This window comes from Bos mutus, chromosome 7 (genome assembly GCF_027580195.1).
Source record: "Bos mutus isolate GX-2022 chromosome 7, NWIPB_WYAK_1.1, whole genome shotgun sequence".
Lineage (NCBI taxonomy): Eukaryota > Metazoa > Chordata > Mammalia > Artiodactyla > Bovidae > Bos > Bos mutus.
In genome coordinates this window covers 47,518,613-47,544,246 of record NC_091623.1, presented here as the reverse complement: position 1 = coordinate 47,544,246, position 25,634 = coordinate 47,518,613, and the positions used below count along the sequence as shown (strand labels likewise).

General features: G+C 55.5%; 1 protein-coding gene across 6 annotated transcripts in view; it reads right to left on the bottom strand.

The window, feature by feature from the left end:
* GATAD2A (GATA zinc finger domain containing 2A) overlaps positions 1-25,634 on the bottom strand; it is a 96,502-nt gene that overhangs the window by 1,936 nt on the left and 68,932 nt on the right. For 5 of the 6 annotated variants that reach the window (XM_070373416.1, XM_005910427.3, XM_070373417.1 and 2 more), the window contains 9 exons: positions 9,404-9,536; positions 9,171-9,302; positions 7,842-7,931; positions 7,074-7,205; positions 6,770-6,937; positions 4,918-5,197; positions 2,349-2,647; positions 1,634-1,708; positions 1,116-1,311 (listed from right to left, as the gene is read on the bottom strand). In XM_070373416.1, the coding sequence (XP_070229517.1) occupies positions 1,116-1,311; positions 1,634-1,708; positions 2,349-2,647; positions 4,918-5,197; positions 6,770-6,937; positions 7,074-7,205; positions 7,842-7,931; positions 9,171-9,302; positions 9,404-9,536 (1,505 nt within the window). The remainder of the gene's footprint in view (positions 1-1,115; positions 1,312-1,633; positions 1,709-2,348; positions 2,648-4,917; positions 5,198-6,769; positions 6,938-7,073; positions 7,206-7,841; positions 7,932-9,170; positions 9,303-9,403; positions 9,537-25,634) is intronic. The other variant, XM_070373418.1, reaches the window with a different exon arrangement.

Genomic DNA, 25,634 nt, shown 5'->3' with positions numbered 1-25,634 from the left:
TGGGTGCTACCACTGTGCACACATACGTAGTCTCCTGTGTGACTTTTCCCATATACTTTCAAAATTCCCCCCCCCAAATTTTCTGACCAGCCTATGAGTTTTTTGCTGCCATCAGTCTGGCATGTTCACAAATGCTCTCTGCTCTCCAGGAGAGCTGGATTCTGCTGCAGTTGGATGACCCCTCCCCACCCTCCAGCAGGCTCTGCTCTTTGGGCGTGTTTCTAACTCGAGGTCAGCCGCACGCACAGCCGGCTTTTCTGTGCTGTGTTTCCACTGACAGTCCTCTCCCAGTTCTGACTATTGAGATGGACTCTCATGATGGCGCCTCTTCTTCCTACAGGGACCTGGGGGTGGGCTGGGGAGGGAGATGGGAGAGAGCTCTCACCCTTCTCCTCCTCTCAGCCCTCTGTGCCGAGACTTCACTTTCCAATTACTGATGGACACAAGAGATATTTAACATTCATCTCAAGGCGAGCACAAGAGTAAGGAAAAGCAGGAAAGTGGTGTGGGGGGCGGCCAGAGGACAACCCTGGGAAGGGGGAGCTGTGGCAGACGGGCGCAGCCACCAGGGGTCTCCGCCTCCCCAAGCTGAGTCTCAGATGCCTGCTCCTCACAGGGCTCTGCTGCCCACCTCCCCAGGGGCCCCCTCCTCCTGCCTCCTTCTATCCTGCACTTTGTACCATCTGACCTGCCCAAGCGGGCAGGACTTTCCCACAGAGTGGGGCATGAAGGACACCGGGTCAGCACACCGTGAAAGGTACGCTGTAGCAGCAGAAACAAACATTCTCTGTGGCAGGAAGGAGGAGGGCTGTGACAGGCACTGCCTGAACTGGTTCTGTCCCACATTTTGGGTCAAGAGCTGAGAGTCTAGGTATGGGGGTGGAGATACCAAGTGTGATTAGCATTTATCCAGGGCTACCACTAGTTCAGGGTGTCCTATTCAGCAAACAGAGAGGTGAGGCTGTAGTCTCGGAGGCAGCTGCTCTTAAGAAAGCAAGTACAGGTTCAGGACCCTGGCGCCACAACCTGGGCGTGTGCATGCCTCTGTTAAAAGTAAGGACGAGAAGGGCCCGCCCCTGGGGAGGTCCCCGCTGAGCCCCTCCAGGGCCGCCCACCTGTACTCAGGGGCGCCTTCTTCCAGTTGGAGGTGGTGCTGCCCTTGCCAGCGCTCACGGCCCTCTCAGAATGTCTGCCCGTCCTGCCGACGAGGGTGGTGGCCGAGGCTGCGTTCTGCAGTTTGGGCGACTGGCTGAATGTGTGCAGGATGCCTCGGGGCGTTGTGGCCGAGCCCCGGGACAGCTGGCTGGAGGCCTGTGGGGGAGAGAGAGGGCCACAGCTCACACAGGGAAGGGGGCCGCGGAGGGCACGGTGCTCAGCGCAGCCTCTCCTTGATCTAGCTGACCTCTTCCCACCCACACGGGATCCCGGAAGTCCAACATCAGGAGACTAGGTAAGTTGCATCGAGACAGGAGGGGAAGGAGGAAGGGAAAGAGAGAGCGAGAGAGAGACAGACAGACAGACGGACGGACGGACGCAGGCAGTGTGACAGTCGGCGACTGACGCGGTCACGGTCGGGGGCGTGAGGGCTGGTTGGTTGTGCGGTGCGGGGGGCTCCCGGCGCCCCAGTTCTGACCTGTAGCACAGCCCCGTTACTCCAGTCGCGGGCCTCTCCTGAGCGGAACGCCAACTTCCGCCGGGGTTTTATGACCTACACAAACGGGGGTTGAAAGCGAGGTCAGCGCCGCCCAGAGGCTGAGCTCAGCGACCACGCGGCCGAGGGGCAGCAGCTGTGGCCGCGCGAGGCGGAGTCCCCACAAGGACAGCGGTTTCCTGAGGCAGCACCGCCACCCACTGTGCAGGGGTCTTGAGGAGATGAGTTTGTTAGATGAATTATCAATGACTTCCAAGGACACAAAAAATTGCCAACAGGGAGCTTTGGGTCTACAAGGGGTGGGAAAACAGAACATTAGAAAAAAAAGGGCAGCCAAAAAAACTTGATTTCAAACTTGTTTCTCTCCTTAATTTAGCTAGAACATTTCTTCCAGCGCCCCTTTTGCAGCTCAATGTGGCTTTCAGAAAAGTCCTTTCAGACAAGAAGTACTTGTCAGCCGGCAAACTGCGAGTGAAAGCTACAAAATCTAAAGAAACTGCAAATTAGTATTTTCACCACCAAAAGCCACCATTAAATGCAATTTAGACGCACAGTTAACAACCAGGCAGAAGATCGCCGAGTGTGGGAGAGAATGCCGGAACATCCTGCCTGCCAGCGACAGCTCCTTGCCGAGGGAGCGAGGAACAAGACCCCTCTCTGGGAGGGCACTGTCCGTCCACCCCCTCGCGGCTCTCACCTGCTTCAGCACAGGGTGCGGGGCACTGGCGGGCTCGGCCTTGGCCTGCGCGGGGGCGGCACCCTGCTGCAGGAGACGCTGCTCGATCTCCTGCTCCTGCTGGAGCGCCTTCACGAAGGCGGCCTTCAGGCGGCTCGTGTGCTCCACCTTGAGCGCCTTCTTCTGGTTGGACGCCATGCAGTTCTCGCACATGATGGTGCCGCCCTTCTCCTCCCGCCAGCGGCACGTGAAGTCTGTCTTGCACTGTGCGCACATGTAGGGCTCCCGGGAGAGCACGACGGCAGCCGACATCCTGCCCGCTGCAGGGGGGAGACAAACGCGGCTCACATCGGAGGGGTGGGAACAGCACAGCCAGAGCCTGCGCCACCCCCAGGAGGGATGTGCGCGCTGGCAGAGTCCAGGCAGCGCCCTGGGTCAGGGGGTCCAACTGGCATCGGGACACCGAGGCCCCGACGTTCGTTCCCTCGGCACACACACGGGTGCCAACTGCGTGCAGACACAGGACCAGCCTCCAGAAGCTCTGCTGCAGAAACAGCGCTGACGCACTTTAGAAAACACCGTGGGCTCGGCATCCTCCATACCAACTCTCAGACACCCGGCTTCTCCCGGCCATCCTTCCTACCCACAGGGCTGGCATTTCCCACCCTCCTGCACGGCATCACCTGTGGGGGAGACGGTGGCCACTCCAGGCCCCACCTTGTAAGGTGATGGCACCCTTGCCAAGGGGCGAGGTAACCGCATCTATAAAGTGCTCACGACAGACACTGTGCCTGGCGTCCTGTGCGCAGCAGGGCGTCCGGGCCGCATGACAAGCTCTTGAGGGGACACCCCTACCGCCCTGTCTCAAGAAGAAACAGCCTGGGGAGCTGAAGTGACTGTGCACGGCTGGCCAGACACACAGCCAGATGCCCTGGGGAACGGGAACTTGGTGGCACTCAGCTCCAGGAGGGGTGACCAGGGCAGCCACAAAAAGCGCCTGCTGAGGTGTGAGGTCATGCTTTCTTCAGTGTGTATACACACACACGTGTGCCATCCAATATGCATTAAGGGTAACTCTGCCTTTTGTTTCTATCTCTTCCATGGGCAGCACTCAAAAGTTCAACAGCCTCCTGGGGTCATGCACCATGATGTGGAGAGACCCCGGGCACCCCATCCTGCCTGGGGCCTGGCTGAGTTGCCTCTACCTGCTGAGGGGCTGCAGTGGGGGATCTGACTCTAGGGGGCTCCTGCCACTCCACAGAGCAGACAGGACGCCACCTGCCCAAGCTGCCGGAGGCCCCGGGGTCCACTGTGGGCCCCAGCTCCGGTCCCCAGCCTGGATCTTCTCCTTCCACACGCCCACCCCGAGGAGGTGGCCCCTGCTGCCCAGGCAGCGGCGGCTGCCCTCGGTGTCAGAGCCCCCTCAGGCAGGACTCAGGGCCTCCTCTCACGGCTAGGGCCTGTTTTCTGACGACAGGGGATGGAGACTGACCCCTGACGAGAACAAGCGCAGACAGACTAGTCTGGGAGAGCAGGTGCCCAGCACAGGCCAGTGCAAGGCCGGCGGGCACTGCAGCCTCCTGCCTGCCACACCACACAAGCCTGGTAGCAGCTCTTTTGCCAACCTGACCTCATCCCAAAGGAGTCACTGAAGGAGTGCAGACACGTCCGAGCTGTGTCAGAGCCCACATCTCTCCTCCCTGGGCCTGGCCGTGGGCCCCCAGATCCTCCGGTGCAGTCCACCTGGCCACCCCCGGCCCTGAGGAGGTTTAGCGCTGTCCACTCTTCAGCACAGATGAGCCCACGCGGGGAGGCAATCCAGGCTGGCTGGCCAATCGGCATCACCACGCACCCAATTTAAGGACAGAAGAGCCCTCAGTTCCGCATCCGCTGGTGACTCCCTCGGGGCAAACCTGACTTCCTACTTTCCAGCATCCTTTTTCCTCACTACCCGGTGTGTGCGCTTTCGTTCCTAAAACCTCTTAACATGCAGGTGGCTTTCCAGACCTTCCAGAGAAGGTGATAACGTGAAGCTGGCCCAGGCACAGGCATCCATCCCTAACGTGGGGACTCAGTGCTCTGCAAAGCTCCACCTTTCCCCAGCTCTCAGAGGAGGCCCCATCAGAAAGAAGCTGCCTACTGTACATGTAAGAAGTGATCTAGGAGGAGAGGGAAAATAAACTGGGAGACTGGGATTGACGTATATACACTACCATATGTGAAATGGATAATAAGGACCTACTGTATAGCATGGGGAACGACTCAATTCTCTGTAATGACCTTCATGGGAATAGAATCTAAGCAAGAGTGGATATGTATATAACTGAAGCGCTTTGCTGTACAGCAGAGAAACCTAAACAACACTGTACATCAACTACACTTGACGAAAAACTTAAAAAAAAAAAAAAAAAAGAAATTACCTAAACCTCAGAGCAAGTGAAGAACTGATGACGAGAGATCATCCACAATGTGCTCCAAGACAGCCGTGCGTACACAGCAGACGTGCCCACACGCGCTATGCATCGGAAACAACATGATGGAAACCTCAGCTTCAAGACGGAACACAGCCCTGGGCCCATGGCCCGCTCACCTTGTGTCTCCAGCAGGTTCTGCACCACCTCCTCCAGGCCGACCAGGTAGATGAATTCGTTGTTGGCAGCGCTGGGCAGGAAGTTCATCTCGGGGGCAGGGGGTTTGGGTGGGGGGATTTCAAGCAGCGTCTTCTCCAGCTGTTTGCGCAGTGCAAGCTTGGCGGCCGCCTGCCGACTGGCTGGAGAATCCGCAGCGGTGACCACAGAGGCCACGCTGCTGGGGGTGGAGTTGGCCTGAGCAGAGGTGGCTGTCGTTCCTTTCAGCGATGCTGGGGAGGGCTTTGGGGAGGCAATGACCTGGTCAGGGTGCCTGAGGGGCCCACCCTGAGGAGAACCCCACAGTCTGCACCATCAGCTACGCTAAGTCCTTACAAAAGTTAACTCCAGGTCAGCACCATCAGCTACTCTAATAAGTCCTTAAAAGTAACTCAGGAGCTGCCTGCCATCAACAAGCAACAGAAAAAAAGACATCACACTCGACTGCTTTGAGATGACCAAGCTTACGAATAACTTGTTGAGGTCTAGCTGATACCCAGATGACTTAAAAATCTGTAACCTGCTACACTCTATCAACTAAGGACACTCCTAAAGCCACCAGCATCACGGCGGGTGCCCCTGTGGTAGCCATCCCCGCCCAGGCGCATGGCCACTGCCCTGCCACTGTAGCCTGGTCCCCTCCAGCACAGGCCCGGGTGGCCCCCTTCCTTTGGCTGCAGAGGTGGCGCACTGTGGCACCAACGGCATCTCCCTCACGAGTACCTCTGTGTGCCCCCGCCCTTCACCCTTCTCCATCCTCACTGCTCCTGTGTTCCCCTCACCATCTTCTCGATCCTGGTGGCTGACCTTCCACCATCTCCTCGCTCCAGCCCACTTGCCACCCGACACTCAAATGCTCTCCCCCAAACTGGGAGCAGACCATGCCAGGACCCTTAAGCTTTCCGGGACCGAAGACCTTCTGGAAACAGGAAAGCTGTGTACACTGTCTGCAGGAAAATGCACGCACCTGACAACTGGTGTGCAACAGGCCGGGGGCCTCGGGGAGCCCATGACACTGGCCCGGGGGTCTCCAAAGGGCAGCGAGATGCCCCAGCACAGAGGGTGCCGCCACTGCACCTTGACCCGGCCACCGGCCTCTAACCGGCCAGCGCTTCGCTGTTCCCCTCGCCGGCTCCCTCGACCCCTCAGGGAGCAGAGCCGCGGATCACCACTGCCTGCCTGGCTGCCACCCTCCTGACATGAGGGCAGCATGACACACAGCAGGGATTTGATCAGCGTCTATGGGGTAGATCAACGGCCTGCCCAGGACATCTCCATTTGGGTAGCAGGACTGTCCTTGAACCTGACTTCAGAAGAGCACTGCTGGCCATGCTCTTATCTGAGAAAGGCAGACACGGATGAGCCACGCCAGAGGAGGAAAAGAAGCTAACTCGCACATCAACAAAAGCTCATGCGGACCCAGCCACTTCATCTGTCAGTGAGGATCTCAGCCTGCCGCCCTGGCTCCACCTTCCCCCACTCTGTTAGGTGGGAACAAACCCTCACCACCTCAGAGGCTCTGTACAGAGATGAAGGGTCACGTGGCTAAAAATAGATGCACTGGCGATGCAGGGACATCTGCAGACATTCCCCTCACGTGCCTGCGCCTGGCAGCGGTGGTAAAGAGGGCGGGGTGGGTGGAGGGGCCGGGGGAGCCTCTGGTGACCCCACCCTCACCCCCTGAGCAGTTATCTGCCTCTGCTAGACTGCAGAGGACAACAGGAGACTCCTGTCCACAGCCTTCATGACCCACCAAGGTCCAAGGAGCCACAGCACCACAGTCCACGGGCCTGGACTATCTGTCGCACGACTCACCTGTGGGATGTTGACGAGCAGACTAGTGTTGGGGACATTGGCGACACGGATGAGGCCCTGCTGAATGATCCTCTGTCCCTGAATTTGCACACTGGGCACAGAAGCCCGGGGAGCCAGCAGGAGTGGCGGCGGCCCCGTGCTGGAATGTTGTCTGATGTTGTGGATTTGCTGTCGGGTGTGGGGCAGAGACAAGACAATGAGAGGCCAATAAAGAGAGACTGGGGGGAAGAGACCCAGTCTGAGCACCGGGGTCATTCTTGCGGGAGGGACGGTTGCTTGGGGCTGTTCCGTAAGCCGTGCTCACCTGGGCCCCCCTGACGAGCGGGGGCATGACGACCTGGGAGTTCGCCTGAGGCCCTAACTTTGAGGACGTCTGCTGCCCGCCACGGACCAGGGGTGGTGGGATGACACTGCCAGGCATCCGAGCTGAAGAGGTCTGTCAACAACAACAACCCTCAGATCTCACACAGCTTTTTAAACGGGTTTGTTGTTTTCATAAAGCTACATATACATACCCACCAAAATGGCGGTGGTAGAAAAAAGCTAAAATGCCTACTTACTCTGAACACACAAAAGAACGAGGAACACAGACTCCCAACAAGAGCCAGGCCAACCTGGACTCACTCAGGATCGGGCACCCCCACGATAAGAAGCTAGCTGGGATCCACACTACCCGCTTGCTGGTCTGAGCTGCGGTCTCTGGCTTGAGTGAGGGCAGGTGGGCCTGGCCTGACCTCTGTCCTACGGCTGAAGTGGGAGCTCTGCCCATCGCGCCCTGTGGGCAGAGGAGGCTGTGACAGGCTCAGAAAGCTGCGCTGTGGTGGGGGCCCAGAGCGCCCAGGATCTTGGCCGTCTCTCCAGTCTCACTAGAGGAAGCCGTGGGAGGGGCCCTCCGAGCGTCTGTGTGATTCATGATGAACAGGGGCCCAGTTTGGGTACGGGGACGCAAATGTGACTGGCGTGGGTGCTCCCACTGGAAGGCCTCATTCTAGTCTTACGAGAAGGAATGAGCAGCCTTTTGCAGAAACCGGATCAGGGCTGCTCAGGAGCATGATGCAGAGTAAACACTGACCTGAAGTGATGGCTTGCCGGAAGGAATGTTCTGGGTGCCCCGTACGAGCGGGGGAGGGGTGGTCACGGAGCTCCCAGTGGAGCCTGCAGGCTGCAAGAGATCAGGACAGGCAGGAGATGAGAGGGCTACCAACCATGCTTCTCCCCACACACGATTCTCAGGAGCATTGCTTTTTTCTTTAAGAAGCATCAAGCTCTCAAAGGTTCTGCTTGCCTGCCACGTCACTGCAGCGGGAATTAACATGTTTGAAACACACAGGACGGATTTTCCAGGGCCCTTTACCCCTCTGCCCCAGGGTGCTTGGCATCACTGAGATTCGGGTGCCATCTCTGCCCTCCAGGGGACGATAAAAGGCTGGCGGGAAAGGCTGAGGCTTATTATATATATATATCAATCCCCACCCTGGTGAGAAACTGTTTGGTCCAGGCATACAGTCCACCAGGGACAGTGACAGACTTGGTCCCCATCACCAACTCTTCAGCCATCAACAAGGAAACAAGTAACGAGCAGGCTCATCCATCAGGGTATTAGCAGATGCCAGGCTTGGCCCACTTGTTTACTAGATGTGGAGTGGGAGCTTGAGCAAATCCCCAAGTCAGACCACGACTGTCCTCCTGTCTCGCTCCCTTCAAGGCGGAAGCAGTGTCTACACACTGTCAGCTTGCACTGCCCGAGATGCATTCACTTTCTGGTTCACCGAGAGAGTCATCAGAACGTAAGGAAGGGGAGCCATGTCACAGACCAGGAGCCTCTCCAGAATGGGATAACAAAAGAGGCCCACAAAACCAGCCTGACCTTGCATTACAGGGTAAGCCCCGTTTAGAAGCCGCACGAGGAGCGTGAGGCGTGGGGAGGTGGCGGGGCAGAAGCCCCGGGACACGGCCTCTGGGGTTGGGCATGGGCACCCTGAAGCAGGCGTTCAGCAGTCTGTCCAGAAATCCAGAGCGGCCCCTGCCGGCCACACAGGCACCCACAGGGCAGGGCGCCCCTCTGAAAGGGGTTCAGGACAGAGCTGTGTTTCCAGCACCTTCAGAGACGTCTGCTCTCCATTTCCCTGATGGGAGTCTACAGGGAATGAGGTTCTCATACTCAGATCCAGAATGTTCTAGACTGAAATGTAGTCTGATCTCCTCTAAGCTAAATCCAAAACATGAACTTGAGCCTGCAAATTTCCAATTCAGACCTTGCCCCTTTGCCCCCGAGGAAACCTGACTCCTCACAGACCCAGCTCCTGGGGCAGCAGGGAGCCAAGCAAGTGCCCATGCCTTCCCATCCCTGGTCCTAAATACCTCTCACTGACCCCTGAGGAGTGAACAGCCATGCACATACCTTCTGGGTGGGAGTTTCTTTTTGTATTTGACTCTGCCGCAACTTCTTCAACAAAACCAGTTTGGCTTCTTCTAACCTTAACTCCTCTTTTAGTTGCTTGATCATCCTTTCTCGTTCTTCAGGACTGCTTTTCTACAAGATCAAGAGGACACGGGTTGAGGGAGAGGCTGGGGCCAGGGAGCACCAGCTGGCCCCACCGCGAGGCAGCTCCCCAGTGCGGGGACAGAGCTCACCATGAGGGCCTCGGCACTGGTCTCCTTCGGGGGCTCCTCGGTCAGCCCGTTCACCCTCGGGCTCGCAGGCTGCTCGTTGTCAGACAGCACAATCACATCGGGCGAAGGGGGCCTCCTCTCAGACTTCATGTCACTGTGGGGCAGGGAGGAGGGCTGTCACCCGAGCACCCCGCCTGTGGTGGGCAGCACTCCCACGGACGCCGGGATTCAGACACAGACACAGTGAAGTGGAGGCGAGCAGGCTGGCCTCCCCACTCCTCCCCACAACCGCCTGCCCGGGCTGCCTTTTCTCACTGCACTCACCACGTGGCCCTCGAACCTGCCAGTTTACGTCTGAGCCCTTTAAAAAGTCAGGACTGTTCCCGATAACCACTTCTGTGTCCCCTGGGCTGAGGATACCTATGTGTCTGCAGGAAAACATCACATTTTGGAACCCACCACAGCCCCTTTCCATACCATGTGGCTCAGCACTGAACCAGAACACTTGCTCCTGGATCTTGGGCCTGCTGGTGGAGCGCCTACCTTCCCATGCTGGAAGCCACCTGATGGGAAGGCCAGCCCCACTTGAATCAGCCTTTCTTTGCTGAACCCAGACTCCCTGACGACCCTCACACCTGGACAGCCCACCTGCCCCTTCCCAGGTGACAGAGGTGCTGAGGCACACACCGTCAGCCAACGGCCTGAGTCCCCAGCGCGGGGTGTCAGCACCCACAAGGCAGCCCAGGCAGCCTGCTGCGGGGTCCCTCCTGGGCTACAGGGGGGCTCTCTGTCCTGCCAGTGGCAACGTGGCAGTAGTGGCTGCATGCTTTGAAACTGACTGGAGCATGGAACACATTTGCTCTCACGGACCGCTGTACTACCCACCCACTTAATCTGCTCACAAACTAGCTCCCAGCCACCCCTGCCCATTATCCTCTGCCCTATTTCCCCAATCCTAACACTCAAGTTCCTCAGAACGTATATGCGCATCTGGTAATGCTCAGTTCAGTTCAGTCGCTCAGTCGTGTCCGACTCTTTGCGACCCATGAACCGCAGCACGCCAGGCCTCACTGTCCATCACCATCTCCTGGAGTTCACTCAAACTCACGTCCACTGAGTCAGTGATGCCATCCAACCATCTCATCCTCTGTCGCCCCCTTCTCCTCCTGCCCCCAATCCCTCCCAGCATCAGAGTCTTTTCCAATGAGTCAACTCTTCGCATGAGGTGGCCAAAGTACTAGAGTTTCAGCTTTAGCATCATTCCTTCCAAAGAACACCCAGCACTGATCTCCTTTAGAATGGACTGGTTGGATCTCCTTGCAGTCCAAGGGACTCTCAAGAGTCTTCTCCAACACCACAGTTCAAAAGCATTAATTCTTCGGCACTCAGCTTTCTTCACAGTCCAACTCTCACATCCATACATGACCACTGGAAAAACCATAGCCTTGACTAGATGGACCTTTGTTGGCAAAGTAATGTCTCTGCTTTTCAATATGCTATCTAGGTTGGTCATAACTTTCCTTCCAAGGAGTAAGCATCTTTTAATTTCATGGCTGTAGTCACCATCTGCAGTGATTTTGGAGCGCCAAAAAATACAGTCTGACACTGTTTCCACTGTTTCCCCATCTATTTCCCATGAAGTGCTAGGCTTCCGCTAACGGCATTGCTGACCACATATATAAGGACCAACGGGTCTTAGAGACAGTGCTTAGTGCCAAGCCAAGCCGCTCCATTTGCTGAGGACATAATGTAAACTCTCCCTTAAGATCTAGCCTCAGCATCTGTGTTGAAAGAATCAGATCAGCAGGAAAGCCAGCCAAGGACTGAATTCACCCACTAGGTGGCACTATGACGCAAAGAACAAACTCGGTTAGGTTAACTGGGAATAACAACAGCTCAAAGTTGTCCCATTCCTTCCAGCTGAGTGGGGAGCAGAGTTAAGAGATGGGAAACTGGTATTTTAACAGCCCACTGAACGGCCCTTTCCACTCTCAGAGTGAGCTATGTCTTCAGGGAAGGCGGGGCACAGAGGACCGCACTCCGGGTTCACTGACGCCCCCAACCCCTCAACCCTCAGGGCTCTCCCTTGGGCCATCCTTATCCCAGCTCTCAGAGCAGCAGAGCTGCCGCACCGCAGCAAGCCCAGCCCTGATGCGATAGAACCACCTCAGGTACAGCTACTGGGTGGGCTTCCAAGAGCAGTCAGGAGGCGCCCATTTCAAGGTACAGAACCCCCTCTCTGGGGTTAGCAGCCCACGTTTTCAAGTCCAGGAATTGGCTGGCTGTCTATAAAATAACCCAGGATGTCTTACTAGGGCCTCAACAAACCAAAAACCAATGCAGTTCAGGAACCACTACTCTTTCAATTTCAAGTCTGTGTCTCCCTGCTGGCTGCCAACTCTGCCCAAGATCCACATAAAAGATGACCCCGGGGCTCCAATCCAGGTTCTGTGGGCATGCGCACAGGCACTGCGCAGACACAAGGCTCTGGCACGGGAGCTGCAGCCGCTGGTCGCAGCCCAGGCGGGCTCCCAGGCGGCTGCACAGCAGAGCAGCAGCCTCGGCAGAACCACATCTAGAGTTACAGACTGCCCGTGCTTCCTGAGCAAGGGCAAATGGAGGCACCAGTAACCTACGGGGATTTATCACTTTTTACCATCTCATGGAGCACGTGCCCATCTCCCAAAGGTGAGATGCCTAATACAGCTCAAATCTGCCTGAGGTAAGAGGGCAGGGTTAGGGGCTGGACCACATGGAAGCTGAAGCTTCCTGAGATGACCACTGTGACCAGAGCTCTCCCAGGTCCCATCTTGGACCGAGACTAATCAATAACTCGTCCAAGAGATGACATCACCTCCCATCAGTGATCACTCAGCATCCCAGCAGCCAGCAGGGAGTGAACTTCCTGTATGCTAATCAGGCCACCAAAAAGTCATGTGACAAAGGCATTTCCCTCTTTGGTCATGTGACCCTTTAACTGTGCCTTCCAACGTGAAAACCATGGCAACAGCCAGTTCTAACCAGTTTGTGACATGCAGCCTTCATTTTGAGAAGTGAGGTAGGGTTCAGGTGCTGTCAGGAAATGGAGGCGCCAGCTCTCCCTGGGGCTGCGGGGCTGCAGGCACTTCCTGTGTGGCACCGGCCCTCAGGGGACTGTTCGCCTGTTACAGGGACCTGGGTTGCCTCTTCCAAACGCAGAAGGGCCACCAGCCCCAACTAGTTTCCAACAAGGAAAACTTTCCTAAAGCTCAATTCTAACACCAAGGTGCTTCAAATTTCTCAGTACTTTCCCAGAGAGTTCTTTTAATTCAAGGAAAAGGACAATCATTTGACAACGGCTCAAGATTATCATGGGCATTCTTTTTTTAAAAAAACGTATTTTAAATTATAAAACCATCTAGCCCAACATGCCAGGGAAACAGTGTAGTGGCCACGTGTATTATTTCAGTCCAGGGAGGCTGCCTGGGCACCACATTTATTTGAAAGCTATGATTTCAGGGCAAATGCATTCAGCCTAGCCTGCCCATCTTGGGAATCCTGATATAAATTATGATCAGAAGAGATTTTATGTGACCTGGAAGCAAGCCAGGCTGTTCGTGAAAACGTTCTCACTACCCTCCTCCCTTGTATGCCACCCGAGGCTAAACAAACAAAAATTCTGTTACATGCCCGGAACTTCCGTGAAGTTTCCTGGAGATTAAAACTTAACTCAAAACAAGATCTCTGCATTCACAGCACCACCATCCCAGGTGCTTACCCATCAGTGGTCAGTGCGGGGTTAACATTGAGTGTCTCACTGGCCTGTGCCGGGGAAGCAGTTTTCATCAAGGGAACGCAGCCCTGACCTTTGCTGTTCTCTATATGTGCCTGCCTGATGTCCGGGAAAGGTGCACTTGATCCACACTCACTCATCTATTTACTCACTCCTAGCTGCTGGAAGCCAACCTAAGAAGTGGGTGGTGTGTCCAGCAGTGGGGAGAAACCCCTGGATAAAAGCAGTTCTGTCTTTAGGGTCAGCCAGGAGGGACAGATCCAACACCAGGAGTGACAGGGGCACGCGGGAGTAGACCACCACCCACCCGGCTTCACCAGAGGGCATCAGTGCCCCAGACTTGTTTGACCGAAGCCTGCGTTTTTGTAAGATCCTTGAGACGCTTGCACACACGAGTGAAGTCGGGGGCAGCTGTGGGCCCAGTGAGGTCTCAGGACAACGAACTGCTCCTTGGGGCTAACGTGGGGCAGAGAAGCAGGGCTGGTAGCCAACTAGTCCCTGCCAGAACCCTCCCTCTTCCCCCCATCTTTTGGCCCCGGCTGGGTGAGGAGAGGCAGGTAGTTGCTAACTGTTTAGGCGGGTGGGGGAGGCTTTGCTAGACCAAGCAAACACTCGTCTTGGCCCCACCAGACCCTCTCCCTGGGCATTCCTCCCACTAGGGCCCATTCACACCCTCCAGGCCCACAGGTCTCTCCAGTACCAAACCCCTGAACCCCAAGCTCCTGCTCCTGAGCTGCCCCCACCTTCACCACCATCCACTCCAAGGAATGTCCCTCCATCATATTCTCATCCCCCCTGTGACAGACCCAACTCACACTGGAAGATGCCCTTCTTGAATGGCGCCTGGAAGGAGTCAGCACTACCCCACTGCACTCAGGGGACCGTCCCCCAGTGGCACACAGTCGGGGGAAGGCTGCTTAGTTCTACCCCCAAACTGCCCACCCTCAGCAGGGAGCTCAGGGCAAAACACTGGGGCCTTACACTGAAGGGCGGCAAGAGCCTGAGCAGAGGCCCTGCCCCGCTAGAGCCCAGCTCGCTCACCCCTCAACTCCACAAGCTCGTCCAAGGACAGCGCCCTGGCCTTCCTACAAGGGGCCACCCTCCCTCAGCCTCCCAGGGTGACACTGCCACTGCCTACTCGACAGGTGGGTGCCCCAACCCAGGGCTGGGGCCAGGGACCGGTGTTCCCACTTAGACCCTCTCTCCAGAAAGGTGGGGCACTGCAGCTCCCGGTGACGGCCAGGATGTTCCCAGGGCGCTGTGACAAGGGCAAAAACAGGGATCCAGCCCTGGTGCGATGCCACAGTCCCGGAAAAGGGGCTGAGGCCCCCTGAGCCAGAGGGGCAGGACTCTCCTCCTGGCACCATGCTGCCTGGTGGACAGGCCACAGGGCCTCCTCTCAGAGCAGGCACGGTGCACCGAGCCTGCGCGTGCTGAGGGAAGGGGGGGGTCACACTCCTGCAAAACTGCCCCACTTGGTCCTGCCGCTTACAAGTGAGAAGCCCAGGGTAGGACATTCCCTCTCTGTGCCTCCTACAAGGTTGGGGACAGTAATTCCTGCCCTACTGCCCCTCAGCTTTGCTGGGTGAGGTGAGACCTCAATGCCAAGAAGGTTCAGATGCCTTAGGAGGTCACTGGGGCAGTTCGGACCCCAACCTCCCCTGAGGCAGTAAGGAGCTGCTCGCTGTGAAGGTGAATTCGGCAGACAGCGGACAATCAGGTAACAGCCAAACCCAGTGAAGACAGGTGTTGAATCTGCTCTCTGGGTGCTCAGGTGACGTCCCTGGTGTGCACCGACCTCCTCCTCTTGCCTGTACCTGGCTCCATGAGAGTCTGAGTTCACGAAGAATCCACAACGCCTGTAGACTGATCACCGTGCGCCTGTGGGAGGTCTTTCCACATGCACAGATACTACGCTGCTCAAAGAGGTGCGAGGTCAACTCAGAAATCAAAGGATTTCTGAATCGTGTCATTATGTATTTTCAAGCACCAGGCCCTAGAAATCCACTTCCCGCGAGCCCAGGACTCTGATCGATGTTAATGAGGCGTCCTAACACTCCTAGTTGCCAAAACGCTGTGCAAAGGACCACTGCACCACACCCTTCTGAAGCCGCCCACTCAGGCTGCAGTGCGCCCTGAAGGCAGCTCACTCCCTGCGGCCTCCAGTGAGGAGCAGAGAGGAAGCAGCAGCACAAGCTCTAAAGCAAGGTCACAGGCTCTAAAGATTCCCCTTGGGCCCTGAGAACATGTGCTCTGACAGACCACCCCCCACAGAAGGACGCCGAACTAGCTGTTTGGCAAGAGGGTCACAGAGACAGACAGAGATGGCCCCAGCCCCCCAACACGAGCAACAAAGCCCCTGGAGAGGAGAACCCAAGAAGCTACGCTCAGCTGGGACCAGTCAGCCAGCAGAGCTGACAGCCAATGCTATGGCATCACAGGTACTTTAAGCCACTCGACTCCTGGGGCTGGCAGCCCAGCTCTGCCCCCGAGAGCCAGCCAATGCCAGTGTGGCTCTACGGCCTCCCGCAGACTGTCCTCAACGAGGCTGGCCACTCCAGACACTACACTACCCTGGGAGCGAGAAGGCGAGAAAGAAAGGGCTTATCCAAGTAGCCACCCCCGCTGAACTTCAAAGCCCCTTCTCCTCCCCTGAAAGGAGGAGCGCAGTTCTGCGAACACAGAGGGTGCCCCGGGGCAGATGCCCACTCAGGAGGAGACTGGTGTACAGCTCAGGGACGGCCCGGCCCAACAGAGAAAGGGGTGCATGGGGAGTCCCAGGGGAGCAGGGGGCCATCCTCAGGCCTGGGAGCCACCACTGGCGGCTTCGGGCACTGCCGGGAAGGCTGTCTGAGCCAATGTTGGAAAGCAATTCCATAGACTTAAGCCAGGGAGCACCCCTATTTCAGAAGCACTTCTAGGAAACTTCTAAAGAGAGAAAAGTAAGACGTTTATCACCAGTTTCCAGGTTAGTCCTACTGCCTGGTAACGTTTCACTGGCAGTTTCCAGTTGCACGCTGTTTGTCTCAGTAGACATACACCACTGGGATCTTTCACAGTCATCTGGGCGTGAGAGCTACTCACTGGGACCCCACACGGACCCTCCCTTCCCACGAGGTCCCATCCACTCAGACACACTCAGCGTTATCAGAGAGGGAACTGCCATATGCAGACACAGGCTGCGCCCCGAAGCCCAACACTTGCCTGCCCTGGGGACTGGCAGGCACTGACGAGTGCGGGGTCCCTGCAGCACCCCCGGAGCCCACCTGCTCCCCGCCTGCCCCAGCTCTTCTGAGACTCCCTCAGCTCCCCTTCTTGGCATCCATTACCACCTCTCCCAGCCCTGTAACTTGACACCCGGTTGGCTGGGATGTCAAGACAAAAGCCCAGAGCCTGCTTTGTGGGGGCCAGGAAGTCAGAATACATCGTGCTTCTAGGCCACAGAGGCCATGGAGGTGAGCAGCTGAGATGGGAGTTTTGAAACCCAGCCAAAATTCTTCCTGGAGACTCAAGTCCAGCTATTGCTCCGGGACTCCATTATGGCCAAAGATCTCAGAAGGAAGGAAGGGAATACGTGTGACCAGGGTCTGGCCCCAAGAGCCCATCCCCCACCAAGGCCCCCAGAGCAGAGGGGGGCAGAGGCAGCTGCAGCGGAAGAGCACTGTGCCATCAGTAAAGCCAGGAGGCATCCGGCCTGTCCTGCCGGGGGCTCCTTCTAGGAACACAGGAGCCCCTGAAGTCACTCAGTCTGGCCAGGGGAACCAAGAGGACCTTCCTGGGACTGGAAGCAGAGATGGGGGCCAGGTATGGGGGCATGAAAAATCACTGGAGAAACAAGTCAAGGACAGGCAGAAGGGAGTGTTCCCTGAGCCACAACTGGCAGAGACCCACAGAAAGACCCTGACCTCCAAACGGCAATGGGGCAGCCTGCAGGGTCAGCCCGTCCACAGTCACTGCAGCACGGCCTGCCAGCCAGGAACACGCTCCAGTCGGGCACCACCAGGAAGGCTAAACTCGATTCAGCACGTGCTCTGCTCAGAAATCTGGGAAGGGGCACTTGTCAGGAAACAACCACAGTCACAGAACTGAAATGCTGGCCTGTGTCAGATTTGGACGTTTGCTGACCTTTTATGGTGGCCACCTCTGTGCCCACCACCAAGATGCATGCCTCTGTACGATCCTCTCAACTGTCACCTATACCCACAGGCGAGGAGGGGGTCTTCAGAGTGACTTCCTGAGGTCACAGCCCCAAGGCCTGCAGATAACCTGGGCCCACAGCAGGTCTGCTCAACTCTGGCACACCAAGGTCTGCCACGCGCACCCCACACTGCACTGGAACCCGAGCCCCCATCTGCTCAGAGCAGCTGGACACCTGGAGCCTGCAGAGGGCTAAATGGCACCCTAGAAAAGAGGGTGCAGGGCGAGAGAGGGCGGGTTTCACACAACCATCAGGTGAGGCCTCTACTCAGCTTATCAAATACCATTTTTGGACTAGGTTAAAGGGGAAAATATTTTCATTTACACCTGCAAGATCCTGGATAGTCAGCAGCATCTGCATGCTGAGTCCCTGAGGTGATAAAGAGATAACAGAGCAAGGACGCAGGTGTGGCCCTCAGACTTATCTGAGAACCAGCTCTTGCTACATGTGGACTGCTGTCTACTCGAAGAAGCTGGGTGATGTTTCAGCACTCGGGAACTCACGCTTCCAAAGGGCCTGGGCCTGGGGAGTGAAGGTCAAAGGAGTGTGGGACCCTCTGCCAGCCACACCACCATCGCTAGCATCTGTTCTTCCCTCTGTCACTGTACCCATGTGCCAGGCCAACCTTCCTCTAGGGAGCAATTCAGGAGCACTCTGCAGCATGGGGGGACCCCCTACAGCAGATGAGCCCAAACACACCCCCTAGGATCAGCTTCCTAATCGACTCACAGCAAGAAAAAAGCCAGCTGTGCACAGATGAAACCACACTCAAGAAACAAACACTGCTTTCCAGCTTGCAACACCTTCACAAACTCTTGTGATAAATAGAAAGTGCTTTGTTTGCCTGTAAGTTTCTTGTGTTTCGAACTGCTGGATCTTCCCCCACCACGCCCTGGCAAACCCCAGGGGATGTCCTCCCAGCAAGGCTCTGGAGTCCGCCACCCCCACCAGACCTGCTCCAGCTGCTCTGAGCAAAGCTGCTGTGAGGCTCCACCCAGGTCAGCCATGAGGGCTGTGGGGGGCTGGGCCAGTTACCAAGCCTCAAAGAGCTTTAGTTTCTTCATCTGCAGGATGGGATGCCACTGACCTTGAGAGGATGCTGTGAAGTGCAGCGGGCACAGAAAGTGCATCCAGTCAACGGATGATCACCCCGCCTCCCTCCTCCAGGCTCACAGAATGTACTGTGCATGCACACTCAGGGCAGCTCCCATCACCTTTTCTGCTACAATGTAGCTCTGAATCAATTCATTTGGCCACCTGCCCTGCAATTCGAGGTCTCTGGTGACAAGGTCCCCAGCTGAGGGCCTCTCTTACCCCCACTTTCTGACCCCATCAGGCCGTTAACCACTGTCCTGCCTGTGATGTGAGCTCGGAGTCCTGCCAGCCATCTGTGCCTGTGCCCACCCTGGATAGCCCGCCAGGGCCCCCCAGAGTGGGCCTCAGGACCCCTTCGGGGCTTCTGCCAGGTTGTTGTAATATGGAGACGACATTTGCCTTTTGTACCAAATCAGAACAGCTGCAGCAAACTGTGCCAAGATCCACATCGTCGTCATACTGTAGGCAATGCCTTGGATGAAGTACAAGCTATTGATTTTATTAAAACTCAGCATTTGAGTACACATGTCTTTTTAATATTCTGTGACAACATAAAGCACTCCTGCTGCATACCAAAGCAGAAGAGCCATGTAGGGGAAAAAACAAACCACATTTGGGCATTTGCCACGTTTGAAGGAAGGATGGACAGACATGCTGTCCGTGCATGTCCACGGACAGACATGTCCATTCAGACGCGGGTGTCTGGCATGCACTTTCCCCAAAATGGTTAGAGCAAAGCTGGTTCACCGACAGGAAAACAACCAATAATGTATCACCAATGATACTGTCTGAGCTCCCAACAAGCAAAATGTAGAATTTTGGAAAACTTGTGAGCCCAGCAGCTTCCCAACAGATCAGATAATTAACTAATCTGATTTTCTGCAATACTGAAAAATAAAATGTATCAGAATTTGAAAGATCTCTGTAACTTAGTCAACTAATATTTTCTAATGTTCAGTGGTATGACTACACACTCAAATATGAGTAAAGGATCATTCAGGGAGAGAAGAAACAGAACACCCTGATGCTTCACCCTTTATGAGCTGTAAACAGTCACTTCCTTCCAGAGGGCACAGCACAGAAAGGGAGGAAGAAAATAACTTTATAGTGAAGACACCCGACAGACACCCAGGAGATCAACACCACAGTGACAACTCACACCGATGGGATGTGCCCTGGACACGGGTGTGATGAGAAGGGCACCTCCCCTCTGTGGTCCTCTCCAAAACCCAGCTCAACCATGAGAAAAACAGCAGACGAATCTCAACTGAGGGCCACCCTACAGAACACCTGACTCCCAACCGTCAAGGTCATAAAAACCAAGAAAGTCTAAGAAACTGTTTCAGCCCAAAGGAGACGAAAGAGACATGACGACAAAATGTCATGTGGGATTGTGGGACAGAAAAGGTAAAAACTGGAAACAGGAAATCAGAACAGACAATACAGGCTGTGGTTAGTAGTAACTGCTGCTGCTGCTGCTAAGTCGCTTCAGTCGTGTCCGACTCTGTGCGACCCCATAGACGGCAGCCCACCAGGCTCCCCCATCCCTGGGATTCTCCAGGCAAGAACACTGGAGTGGGTTGCCATTTCCTTCTCCAATGCATGAAAGTGAAAAGTGAAAGTGAAGTCGCTCAGTCATGTCCGACTCCTAGAGACCCCATGGACTGCAGCCCACCAGGCTCCTCCGTCCATGGGGTTTTCCAGGCAAGAGGACTACTTGGGACAAATGTTCCCCAACAGTCTGTTAGCAATGGACGACTGGGAAGGGGTGTGTAGGAATGGTCTTCACAACTTTTCTGTTAAGTCTAAAGCAATCTTAAAATTTTTAAAAAATTGTTTCTGTTCAAAGTACAAGAGGGACTGATAGATTTTAATGTAACCGAGTACAAAAACTAATCAAGGTTTTAGAGTCCACAGTGCAACTAACTGTTGGGAATGGCCACTCTGTGTCTTGCGCTAAAAGCAGAAACACACAATTATGCAAAGCGACAAGCAAACACTCCTCCTGCCCCAACCTGCCTGTCTGTGTGAGGCTGGACTTCCTTCACATGCTTCACCCCTAGCAACTTAGCACGAGAGACTAAACGGAGAAGCAGATAGGAGAATCCAGCTGTCTGCTTATTAGAGAGAGCTGCAAAATAGCTTTTTTTTAAATGAAAAATGTTCTTTATGCTAACATGGAATTGGTTCATTATTGTTCATTATTATTATTTAAAAATAAACAAGTATTTTCAAATTTTTCTAACACAGTAAAGGTCAACATATTTTCCACACAACTAAGCTTCTCTGGGGTCCAGAGATGGAAAAGGGGCCAGGTCAGCGCTTCCAGCAAAGGGTTTTCTGTCCCCATCGAAGGAAGATGCCAGCCAGTCTGAGCAGAGTCCCCCCAAATGGAGTCCTCCTGACATGCCACAACCCATCTGTTTCTTTCTTGTTGCCAAAGCTGTGTTTTGAAAAGCAAGGTGTGCTAAAAATTTAATAGGACTCACCTCACATGTAACACTGTAATTTCTCTGTAAAACCTATTCGGTTATAAGACCAGGATGCTTGTCTTATAAGAACAGGTAATCTTGTTCTTGAGGCCTTGAAAAGCAGCAACTGTACCAGCCCCACAGTTTGCCAGTTCACAGAGAACCTGCCACTGCCCGGGGCGGCTGGGAAGCCCCGCATCTGCGGAGGGGCAGGCGAAGCACTGGCGTCCTGTGGAGGCAGGTCGGGGACCCCAGTTCCCACGCCGGGAAACTGCCCTGCATCTCACGCCGCACTCCCTGCTTACACTGTCCTCCAGGCAAAGGCACCTCCCTCCTCCAGCACCTCTGCTCTCACAGCAGGCATCCGGCATGCTTCTGGGCTTCACCCACACCCAGAGCGTCAACTCTCCCTGCTCCAGAGGGTGGTCCACGGCCTGCACTTCCACCCCAACAAGCCGACCCTACTCCCACCACGATGGGCCTTCTCTGGCCCTGACTCCAGGCAAACCCAGCGGGCTCCAGGGACCTGGACACCTGAACACCCCTATTTCTGGGCCGTGAGATCCCAGAGACTGCCCCCAGACTGCTCTTGCCCATACTGCCCACGGATGGGTACCCAAGTCCTCCTGAAGGAAGGGCACACAGCATGCCTGGACTGGCTGGTCTCCTTAGAGCACTACTGTGCTGAAGCTGCTTTTGAAAGCAGTCAAGGGCCTGCCTCAAGAAACTCTGTATGTCACCAGGTCTCAGACCCCTAAGACCCGAAGCTTTTCCGTGTGATTACATCACAACTATTTTCAAGATTTAAGCTCTAAAAATAAGCTCTCTGACAGCTTGGGACCTAAGGGATGGGACACGTAGCAACGTCTGGTATGTCTCCCATTTCTCCACCCATCAGACACTCCCTGCCTCCTCTGCACTCCCCTCCCTCAGGTGGGCCCACAGAGTTACAAGAGAACTCAGTTCCCCCTCCCTCACTCTTGGACACCCATGAGTCCCAAGGCTCCTTCCCACCAGCACTGGGACAAACCTGACTGAATGATGCTGGACCTTCTGCGGTTTGAGTATGACCAACCTCACTTCACAGCAGAGGGTGGACTCCGAGGGTGGAGAGGCCTGTCCTGGGCTACCCCGGAGTGTGAGTGAAATTGAGCTGTCAGACCCACATTCTTTTTTTTTTTTAAACCACCTGCCATTCCCACTCCCTTTCAGGCTCACAAATTACAATTCAAATGCTCATCTTAAGGGAAAAAAAAAACCAGAAATCTCTTGGCAATCAGGCCAGCTCTGCCTTCCCTCAGGGCACACTCTGCTGGGGAAATGTCCCTCTCCTGGTGTCACCCCCGCTGGCCCGGGGTCAGACACAGAGCTCCCTTCAGCCCACTTCTTCACTGGGTTAGGTGGCTGAAGGGTCAAGATGGGATCCCTCGGGCTGGCACATACGCCATCCCTACCCCCAGGGCTGGTTAAGGTTCTGGTACACCTGTTTTCATCAGGTCAGAGATACCAGCTGCAAGATAAAAAGCAACGCATACAAAAGCAGAGCCTCCACAGCGGAGGGCTGGTCGGAGACCCTCCCTCATGAACCCCCATAGGTAGAATGCGTCAACGACCCACTGCTGTGAGGACACAGCTCCAGCAGGAACACACACCATGCGCGGACATCAGAAGCTGTGGCTGCAGAATGAGACTGAGTCATTTCAAAGTAAGGAAGTGATCTGCTTAATCGGCCAATCTGCTTAACTCACATGTGTGTGAGGCCAAAAGTTCCTTGTGCGTGCAAAGTCGCATCAGTCACGTCTGACTGTTTGTAACCCTATGGACTGCAGCCCACCAGGCTTCTATGTCCATGGGTTTCTCCAGGCAAGAATACTGGAGTGGGTTGCCATGCCCTCCTCCAGGGGAATCTTCCTGATTCAGAGATCAAGCCAGCATTTCCTGCATCAGCAAGCAGGTTCTTTTAACACAAGCACCACCTGGTAATTCCCAGCTGCTTACCTAGATGATGTACACAGGGGCCTCTGGTTCCTGGTGGGGCAGTCACACAGTAATATCCCCAGAAGGCTGGCACTATCCAGTGAGAAGCCATGCCCTCCACAGCCAGACGAGGGCGCCGTGAAGGCGACAGGGAAGTGGCAAAACTGTGGGGCTCCTTAGCTGACCAGGCTGGCTCACAATATGCCCCTAGGTCACTCTGAGAGTTAGAAAACAAGGCACCTCAAGTCCGTCACGCTGCCATCCAAAAATAATGATTTTTAGAAGTACAGGTGAACTCCCTCAAATTTCAATTACAAACCTGTGATAAGATGTGGTCGGATAGAGAAGAACTGGGATGAGCAGCCCCGAGGGAAGGGGAGAAGCAGAGGACGAGGAGGAGATGGAGAGAAGTCACAGAGGTTCGGGGAGGTGGCAGCTGAGGCCAGGAGTACAGAATGAGGAACTGATTTCTGAAGGCACACACCCCTCGGTTCCACATGCTGAAATGCAAGCAAGCTATGGACTTCAGTTGAAGCTGACAGAGCTGCTCCGCAGCCTGCCTGGCCTCTCCTGGAAGTCGCCCAGCGGCAGACAGAGAATTAGCAAATGAAAGGCCAGCCCACAACAGGTGGCTGGGGAGGGGCTGGGCTCCACGGAGTATCAGAGCCCCCACCTAAGGGACATGAGGGCCACAAAGAACAGGTCCAGGCTACAGGACTCCCAGAGCTCTCATACACGGTACGGGAGAGACGGGGGTCAACCGCTGGCAACTGTGGACAGCCGAGGTGAGGGCCACCACACCTACTTGGGCTGTGGGAACCAGAGCCCTTTGCAGAGCCCTCACAGGCCCACAGCCGTGTCACATTCCCCCAAATCACTCAAGGACGCGCATTCCAGCAGACAGCTGGCCGGAGGGTCAGGCACAGCTGCAGTGGGGCACAGTGGGGAGGACGGGGCAGGAGGGGGCTCGGGGCTGCACACGGCCATGGAGGACCCCCACCACCCCACACAGAAGCTGGCGTGGCAACTGCACTGGCCTCAACCCTGTCACGGAAAGGAGAGGGCTGGTGGTCACACACGCAGACCAGGACGTGGGCTCAGACCTCTCTGGAGACCTCATGGCTAAAACTGTGAAGACGTGACACTCAGTGAGGATCAAGTAGCCAAATCTCCATACAAAAGTAAAACCACTCAGACGTTTTAGAGGAAAGGTATAGCAGCAACTTCTTTTAAAACAACTCAATACTGACCTACCCTGTGACCCCAGCAATCTGATCCCTATTTAACAAGATGATCCACGTTCACGTGAAGATTTCCACAGGAATGCTCCCAGCAGCCCCAACCTGGAGACTGCCTAGTATCCGTGGACAGGTGAGTGGGCGACTACACATATCCACACAGGAGTTGCTCAGTGAGATGCTGATACACACCACAGGGATGAATCCCAATCACACGGAGTCAGAGACGGTAGACCCTCCAAGGACACACTATTTCTAGGAGGCTTGAGAAGAAGCAAGACTGATGGTAAGTGGGAGAATACATCCCGTCAGGAAGGGCAGTGTATGTGCGGAAGTCTCCAGTGAACCATCTGGGGTGTGAAGGGTCTGTACCCTGGTAAGCCTTCGGACTACACAGGTGGATACACACGTGAAAACCGCGGCAGGAGAGGCATCCGCAGCCGGTACCAGCAGCGCTCCTGGCCGAGCAATGCCAACCCCAGTGTCTACTGTGTACACCCTCTCCTAAAGACTGCTGGTAAAGCAGGTGCGAACAAACAAGGGCTCCACAACCCATGAACAGTCAGGGACACACACACCTGGTCCCGTGGACTCACTTCCTGCTCAGAACAGAACAAGGCCATCCACACAAGCCCACGCTACAGACGACAGGCACAAGCACTATCATGCTACCCTCAGATTCATATTCACTTTGGAAGAGGACTCGAGCATGAACCTGGGTGTGGATGGCGTGCTCCCACAAACCACTCACCACTATGGGTGGCTAAGTCCTGTCTTACCGGCAAATGATCTGAGAACCCTGGCTTCTATACAGAGTGTCGCCCACCACTATCAGAGTCTCAAAGAAGGACGGGGCAGTGATTCTGTCATCAAGGATACCCGCTTCAAAGGTGGCCTGCTTTGCGGGCACCTTGGTGGGGATAAGAACACACATCCGAGTGCCTCGCATCCACGCCACAGGGCACACCACTGGTCCAAGTAAAGCTCTGTCCCACAGCAAGAGAGACACACGACGCAAAATGGGGAAGGAAGAACAGGTGAAGCAGCTGCCTGAAGACCACGTACCCAGTGGAAGCCAGCAAAGGCAGCCACCATGGCACCCACCCCACATATCCACTCAGGGCCCACAGGGCTGGCTGGAGAGAAGTAGAAATGGGGCTCCAAGTCTGCCCCTGCTGTGCCCAAGACCTAGGAACCCTAGCTTTGTTTCCCCCCAAGGTAAAATAAGGAAATAGAGATGGTCTGCTCAGGTGCCCAGTGACTTTCAGCCTTTGAGCCACACTCCTAAAATCAAGGCTCCCAACACCTCTGCAGGTTCTCTGACCATACTATGCTGCTAAGTCGCTTCAGTCGTGTCTGACTCTGTGTGACCCCATAGATGGCAGCCCACCAGGCTCTGCCGTCCCTGGGATTCTCCAGGCAAGAACACTGGAGTGGGTTGCCACTTCATCCTCCAATGCATGACCACACTATGGTACCCTAGAAAACCCTGTCCCATCAC